General features: G+C 42.5%; 1 protein-coding gene across 1 annotated transcript in view; it reads right to left on the reverse strand.

The window, feature by feature from the left end:
- The window catches only part of ngfra (nerve growth factor receptor a (TNFR superfamily, member 16)), a 30044-nt gene extending 21329 nt beyond the window's left edge, over positions 1–8715 (reverse strand). Inside the window, exons 1-2 of the mRNA XM_078270019.1 lie at positions 8348–8715; positions 5099–5261 (exon numbers count right to left, since the gene is read on the reverse strand). Coding sequence (XP_078126145.1) covers positions 5099–5261; positions 8348–8386 — 202 coding nt within the window. The 5' untranslated portion in view covers positions 8387–8715. The remainder of the gene's footprint in view (positions 1–5098; positions 5262–8347) is intronic.

Below are 8715 nucleotides of genomic sequence, written 5' to 3' on the forward strand. Positions count from 1 at the left end.
GTGTTTTTCATGGGAAGTGCTTAGTGGGTGTCATGTTGAGCAACAGCATATTGTCAGTGTGAAAAGCCCTGTAGCAATGTCCCAGCACTTGCTTTGCGCTGTAGCGCGGCTCTGGCAAGTAAACACTGGCACAGACTGAAGCTCTAAACACCTTGTAAACAGCGTCACAGCTAAGAAGCTGACGATGAAAGCTGTCGCATTATACAGGCAGACTGAGGAGGGCAGACGCAGGTAATGATATAGAGACAGGTAGGGAGTAGGCAGAAAGACGGATCAACAAGTAAGGGTGGCCGGTCAACTTGCTCGAGAGAATCTCGGGACTGTTTTGCTCAGACCACCCTCACAGACCGTGAGTCAGACATCCAACCTGAGTCTAAAAAACATGATTTAGAGATCAAAGTGTTGATGTATGACTGAAGGATCAGGGGGAAATGGGGCACTCAGTGAGTGAGTTCAGTTTCCTTCTCGGATAGATATACACACACACACACACACACACACACACACACACACACACACACACACACACACACACTACTAGATTCAGTGTTTTTTTCTTTTCTCTATCTGTCATCAACCTTTGCTCTTATTGCTATCTCGAGGCAGAAGTGATAGAAGAGAGTGACACGGACCAGACAAATAACAGACCTCGGAGGTAAAGGATTATTTGAATTTGTGAGCTTGAAGCCTTTGTTTTTCTTTGCAGTCAGGCTCAACCGGCAAAGCTGTCCTCATTCATTTCAATTATCCCACAGCGCGCAGGCTTCCTTGGCTAATTTTAACTTGCATGCATGAGCCCCTTTGCAGTCCTTGTGTGTGTAAACACGTCTAAATGCCACCATATGCACTGAGAGGAGTGTGTGTGTGGTTTGTGTAATTTGTGTCAGCGCTTTCATCTGGGGGCTATAAGAAGAAAGTAAAAGGGCATCGAGAATCAGGTGGAGAGTGTCGTCTTTAATAAAATATGATCCTTTTTTTCTAATTGCCCCCAATTGAGCGATGACCAGCGCATCTCAGCAATCAGTTTTTATGTTCGGCAGGAAAAAAAGGGGCCGTTGGTAAGCAGGGATTTGGCTGTGTACCGGGGGATGATGCACTTAAAATGTGCCACTTCAGCCCGTGAAGACCCCCCCTCCAAAACACTGATGTGTTTGGGCCCCATTAGTGTCATCAATAATGTAGCTCTGGATGGCCTTGAAACTGCCTGATGATCTGCACAATTAGTACTTTAGGTGTAAGCTTTTAGTGAGGATGGCCATTTCTGTCACTCCACAGCGTGCCAGGGTCCCCGGTTCGGCAGAGGCACCATTTTCTTCCTGACCCTCTGCTGACTGCACATATATTGTCAACATGGGGAAAGCTGCGTGGCGGCTTTATTTGTCTTTTTGAACATGAAATATTTTTGTGTGTAATTATCGCCATGCTTCTGAAACTGGTGTTTTAGGATATTAGAAAAGCTATTATAAGGAGACCAAAGGAGGGACGTTGTAATTTAACAATCAACAGTTGCTCTTGTATCCTGTGCTGAGCAGTTTTTTTCTGCGTTAGGGTGCCATGTAGGGACGAAGCTTCACCTGAAACTGCCACAGAGGACCTGCCAGAGGAAAATCTTCATTTCCCCTTTCCTTATCCCTCATGATCCAGCGTTGGCAGTGATTCTTGATGCTCTGTTTCAGCCATCGCCAGCTGGGATTCTACTCTACTTCCCCCTATAAAACCCCAGTGAGCTCCAGTCGGCCAGCGGGGCTCTTCTTAAACGCTACGGTGACTCGTGAGTCTCTGTCTTCTTTTTTTGTTTTATCTCAGATCTTCAGTCAGTTTGCAGGGCAAGTTTTTTCTGAATGGTTCACTTAGTGAGGCAGGTCCGGTTGTCTTTTCTCCCATGACCGCAGAGAAAAGCGGAGGAGACTGATAAATATTTCAGCACTGCTGACGCTGGCACTCGTCCCGAGCCGCGATCGGGAGACCGTGAAGAAGGGGGTGGTTACACTGGCAGGAAGTGGGGAATTAAGGGGGTAAATAAAGATTCTCCCATATTTACCATGAAACAGGAAATGGATGTGTTGACTTTTACTCTTCAATTATTCATTTCTGCACTTTAGAAAATGTATTCATAGCTTTAGTTTTCCAAGTAAGGTCAGTCTTTCAGCCTCTAACTTCCATATAAATCCCACTCAGTCTTATTTTAGTTTATGTGCTCCTGTGGGCCTCAGGTACTACTGCTGCTAAACCAAATTCTTTTTTTTTTTAAACCAACGAAAATGCATTTGCACCGGAAATTGAGTGCAACCGCCTGGGTGTTTGATCTTAATTGTTGAGTGTTTATCAGCAGTGAATACCCCTCATGTAGTGCAGAGCAAGATAATTGTTCACTGTTAGAGGCACAATAGGCTTCTCAATATGCTTTAATTAGCTGGATCAAATGAGTAAAGATGCAATGATGTAACAGTATGCATGATGAATGTGCAGATCGTGCCCTTTGGTGCCTGGCTCTCTAATACCATTTTATCCGCTAATACAGACGATGAGTCATAGCAACAGAGAAGAGGAGGGGTGCTCCCTGAGAAAAGCGAGTACAGGATGGAGAAACTAGAGTTGGTGTGATTCGCCCGTGTGAAGGGGTGGGGGAGGAGGGAGTGAATGAAAAAAAAAAAAAAGAAATAGACACTACACGGACACAAACTACAGTCCTGAGGGCCAGCCCACATTATAGGAAAATGAAGCTGTGGTTTACCATCTATGCTTCGTCTGCCACTGTTTACAGCAGGAATATAAAAAAGGAATGTGACGCACGAGACAAAATTCCTCATGACGTCAAACTGAAGATAAAGTCTAGACGATTGTGAAGCTGCGACCTGTGTCTCTACAGACTCAAGGCACCTCCACTCAACCAATTCCCTGCTCCAGTCTATCATTTGCAACATTTGATAAAGACTATTAATTAATCACACTGCTCACGCTCATCTACTGGTGTGACTGGATTTCTAACAACACAAATGCATAAGCATAAGAAGTCCATAAGAAGTTTTTTTTCTTTTATTTTTGCACAAGAAATATTATTTGCTAATTTTACACCACTACCTTTCCTAACATTAATTTTGTTTGACAGAGAAGCTTCATGTGAAATTGACTCGCAGTCCTTTTCCTTTTTACCCTGTGGCACTGTTGCGCTCTAGATGTTGAGAGTTGGCTTTCTGCCCTGCCTGAACCCATTGCTGCAGCTCTTGAGTTCCTCGAGGCAAAGAATAAAAACTTCAAAAGGGTGATATCAGCCAGACTTGAGATTCTTAATAACATAACACAACACTGAGATTAGCATCTGTTGTGCAAAGAAGTTCACAAGTGCAAAGATAATCAGAGTATCAATTTTCTTCACAAAGAACATTCCAACATGCCAGCCTGCAAACATTCCTACAGAATTTATCATGACAACATCCAGTTGATATTATTGTGATTTGCTGTTAAAAGACTTCAAGTTCTTGTTTACATACATCATTTGTCACATGTTTTTACATGTGAGTGGATTCTTCTTCTTCTTCTTCTTCTTCTTCTTCTTCTTCTTCTTCTTCTTCTTCTTCTTCTTCTTCTTCTTCTTCTCTGGGATGTTGCGGTCTTGGCACCTCTCCCAGCTCTGGTCTGTAGAGCGAGTGCTAATGGTTCACAGCCTGAGCCGAGCTGCGAGCGAACACATTTGGACCCACTTACAAGCACCAAACATGTGAATTCCTGTCTTATTTCTCAGGACACTCGATAAAGGCGAAACAGACATATCATACAAATGAGAAAATTGGACAATAGGAGTTTGTTTTGTTTTCATTTCAGGGCCCAATCTGCCATTAAGCGTTAAATTAGGCACAGAAAATGAATGTGGATATATAAATAAAGATGATGTCAGTGCAGAAACGTTGCATTTGTGTGTGTGTGTGTGTGTGTGTGTGTGTGTGTGTGTGTGTGTGTGTGTGTGTGTGTGTGTGTGTGATGCTGGTAAAGACAGGTCGTTTACATGTGTATTTCCTGTATTTTGATTGTCTCCAGATTGAATGTAATCCTTTTATTTTAGAAAGTGGAGTTTCTGTTAAGTCACGTTTTAGCATTTTGGTGTTATAAGTTACATTTATTAAAGGGTCAGTTCACCCAAATCAATCTAATAAAAAAACAATTTGACCCGACTATGCGCAGATTTCATTGGAACCACATTGTACCAAAGATGAAAATTGTTGACAGCAAGTCTATGGACATTGTTTGTGGAAAGACTTGTCACTGTTGAGTTTTTTTAAATGTAATTTTTCATTTTGAACACCACGAATGGGGCTGGCAGCACAAGCTTCAGAGGAAAAATTCTCAAAACCTCAGAACACAAAACTGACATCTGATGGTAACAAAATGAGAGAATGTTTTGATAACACTTTTAACAACCTTGCAAACCAAGAAGTTGTTGGTATTGATGGCTAATAACTGATCTATAAAGCATTATTCAATGATTTATTAACCATTTATTAAACCATTTGTTACAACTTATAAACCCTATATGCCTAATGCCGACCTTACACTAAACGACTTTTCAAGCGATTCCACTGTTGCAGACAATTTTCCAATAACGGAATGAAATCATGAGAGTCTTGCGGTTGGGGCGCACTCCCGTCATCTTTATCGTTTGGTGTAAGGTGGTCATAAAACTCAGTTTTACCGGCTGATAAACACGGACCTCCGAGTACTGCCGCCATTTATCTGCATGTATGGCAGAACAGAAAATCTGCAAACTTTCCCTTGAGTTACCAGCTAATGCTAGCTGTAGCTAGCTAGCTTGGGTACATCGTTTAAAACTAATCTTGTTGTAGTCTTGCAATTTGTGACCCTGCAAGATCTCCAGTCTTTACATATTATAATAGTCTTTGACGTTAGATGTGAGACGATAGTCTTTAGATGTGAGATGATGTCAGACTTTAGTCTTTTCACCAAAGTCTTTTCACAGTCTGTTCAAAGTATTCTAGTGTATGGTAGGCATAAGTGGTACCAGTGTCTTTGATTTGATCAGAATGTACAGTAGTTGACAGTCCTGGTGTGTAACTCCATAATTTAATAAAACATTTCTACTCACTGTCCAAACACTGGGAGCAGACAGTCTGTGTGACGCCACATTTCTTCACCACTCCCTCTCCAGGTGGACACTCCTGGCAGCATTCTCCATTGGTGGTGTACTGGCCGGAGTCACAGGGGAGCTGCACCGCCCGCTCCGTCTTAGACGCCAACGCTAACGCCACCTGGGACAGCAGTACAGTACGTCAGAGCAGCACTTTCACACAAACACACAGTACAGGGCCACTGTGACTTAAACATACACAGCAAAACATATTGGTGTAAATTACTGCCAGGTGTCCAACCTGTTCCTTAAATCCAACCGCTATCAGGATTCATCATAAATCATGTTGTCTCCACCCGAATTAGACACACTTTGAACAAGTCTAAACTGCCCTAATAGTTCCCCTGAAGGCACATCAGCTCTAATAGTAAACCTTTGACACACTCCGGCCGAGGCAGTTACCATAAAATAATGTGTGCACGACATTATACACATGCCCATTCTAATTACTGTCTAAAGGTGAGAGTAGCTGGGAATGTCAGCCCCTGCTTCCGATCAGCGTTGACACACACACACACACACACACACACACACACACACACACACACACACACACACACACATGCTTGTACTTCTATACTTGTGAGGACTTTTTCATGGGAATAATGCATTCCCTATGACCTAAATTTAACCATCACAACTGCAGGCTTAAATCCCTCCCTGAGCCTATAAGTCTAACTGTAACCCTAAATGCTCAAAGAAAAACTCTGACAGCTCCATAACGAAGTGAGGACCGTCTAATATGTTCCCCGTTACCAAAATTGTCCTCGGGGTCCAAAACTTAGGAGGACAGTGCAATTTAATGGTTTACTTTGTGGGGACTTTTTTTTTTTTTTTTTACCTAAATGGGAGATGAGTCCCCATAATATAATTGTGTGAACAGATTTGTGTTCCCAGTGGATCAATAGAAGTACGCATACATGCTTTATTTCTATAACTTTGTCCTATTTTGCATATCAATCATATAAACACATTTTAACTTTCCCTTAAATACCTGTGGCATGCAGACATTGGACTGTAAATACACATGCATATGCTCTATTTTTGTCCTTCTTCCTGACACATATGTATTCGCGTACATGGTTTGGTTTGAATGTCTTCATCCCTTCTAATCTACTCTAGTTATCACCTTCTTACTCTCCCACCTCTCTTGTTGCATTTCCTCAGTCCTCTGATATAAATGCCACGCAGCTCTACTGGCAAAAGAACTGAGGCTTGTTCCACTGGTGTGTATGCAACAATGTTAAATAAAAGAAATTCATATCCAGACGTTTTAGAACAAAGAAAACCATTATACTGAAACACTTTCATGTTCTGTGGCTCTTATTATGTAACGAGCAAAAACTCATTTCCACTTAATTCACATTTGCTGAGACGTCAATTCAATCTTTGCTCTCAGTCATTTGTCCCTCCCCTCCATCCTCTTTCTGCATTCCCTGCTTTCATTCAGAAACAGATGTACTGAGCAGCCAGCAGCTCTCTCTCTCTCTCATTCTCGCTGTTCTTGCTCAACATTTCCCCCATTCTGTCATCCCACTTTTTGCTCTTATGGTGCATTTCTCCTCCTGACCTTACAACCTGCTATCTCAACAATTCTGCACAAATCTTTTAAGTATATCATCAGGATTAAAGTCATGTTTTTGTCTGCAAAAATGAACTCTGGATACAGTCCAAAATCTCAAGAGAGTTTCCTCCTGTATCTGCAGGGGGAGGATTCATGTCCCTGACTGCTGCGCCAGCTCCCTTTCCTGTGACATCTCCCTGGAATATCACTCAACTCAAATACAGATTAATGGCAAAAATCAGCAGGAAATTTGTTCACCAGCAGCAGGAACATGCATCCACACACACACACACACACACACACACACACACCCACACACACACACACACACACACACACACACTCGCAGCAACAACAACAATGTAGGGTGACCCAGCTGTGATGTGCTTGGTTTGTACTCTCCCCAATCTCATGGTCAATTTGAGAGTTTATTTCTAAATTTAATTCTACCAAAGTGCAGCCGACCGTCGCCACCCTTTAAACCAGCTGTCATAACAGAGTGTCCCCTCACATCCAGGGCTGTTCACGTGATGACTGAGCTGCACAGCCCAATTAGACCAGCTGCTGTGGACATACCAGAGTGCTGGGAGGATGTGCCCTCTCTGTCTGCTCTGTGCTTCATCACCACCATCCTCCCATAATCAACTTTCTCACATTATCAGAAGACAAGAGCCTCACGTTTCATGTCAAAATGAGGCAAATAATGAACTGCTCGTGTCGGCTAGGAATTCAATAAATCAATTTACTGCAGCATCTTTATCTCTTCTTATTTTAATATCCTGAAATTAGACTAAAAATTAGAAGGAAATTACTGCTTCTCATTAATGCTATTAAAGTCTGGGCCAAGGCGCCTTTCAGCAGACTGCTCCTGGATAACTGGATGCAGCTCAATGTGAAGCAGAAATCTCAATTTGCCAGACACTAATCCCAGCAGGGCTGTCTACTGTAACTTTTCCTCTGTGAATGAAAACCAAGACTTACGTGTGTGTGTGTGTGTGTGTGTGTGTGTGTGTGTGTGTGTGTGTGTGTGTGTGTGTGTGTGTGTGTGTGTGTGTGTGTGTGTGTGTGTGTGCGTGTGCGCGCATGTAGCTGCATGTGTGGAGCTGAAGGGGATATAACATAACCGGCATAATATCACATGCAAATCAGTTGTTTTGCTACATGCAGCACCTGCATGTTTAGCAGAGGAAAAAACGACACATTGGTCCTTTTAATATGGCTTTTTTTTTAAGAGGGAAACACCACAGCACTGATACAGTACACATTTAAACCCTGTTCAAAATATCGTATAGGCTACATGAATCACAGGCATCACAAAAAGGGATCATAAATGCCACGAAGAGCTCTGAAGTCAAGAAAAACTCACTACTAAAGTCCCAGCAGGACTAATAATGTTATATTATATCAATCTAAGAAAGGTCTCCATAAAATGTTCATGCAAATTAAAAACCAAAACATGGAAACGAAATGTTTATATATATATATATATATATATATATATATATATATATATATATATATATATATATATATATATCACAAAGTGCATTAAGTCACTAAAAACTAATTTACATTTTCTGAGTAACCCAAATTATTCCAAATATTCCAGCAAACACGCACTAGTTACTGTACAGAGTACTTACCAAAGCGCACAGAATCACCAGAGATAAGGTAGTAGTCATCCTGCGTCGCCTGCTGGAGTCACACAAACACACAAACAGATCTTGTGCAGAGAAGGCAGCGCTATGTGGAGGAGGAGAGCCGCTCAGCGGGAGTGCTCATTTTAATTCCAGCGGCAGCGGATTTTATCAATGAGTCCGCACCATCACGCCTCTGTCCGGGACCTCTGGACTGGAGTCAGCTGCGACTGTCGGTGCACTCCTCAGCACCACCACCACTACCAGCACACACAAACACACAGAGAGGAGGAGAAGAAGAGTCCTGTCCGGAGTGCTGCTAAGCTGCAAGTGCACTGCGGAGGAGAGAGGGGGCACGTCCACCCTCCAGTTTA

Source organism: Sander vitreus, chromosome 15, assembly GCF_031162955.1.
Source record: "Sander vitreus isolate 19-12246 chromosome 15, sanVit1, whole genome shotgun sequence".
In the NCBI taxonomy this organism is placed as follows: domain Eukaryota; kingdom Metazoa; phylum Chordata; class Actinopteri; order Perciformes; family Percidae; genus Sander; species Sander vitreus.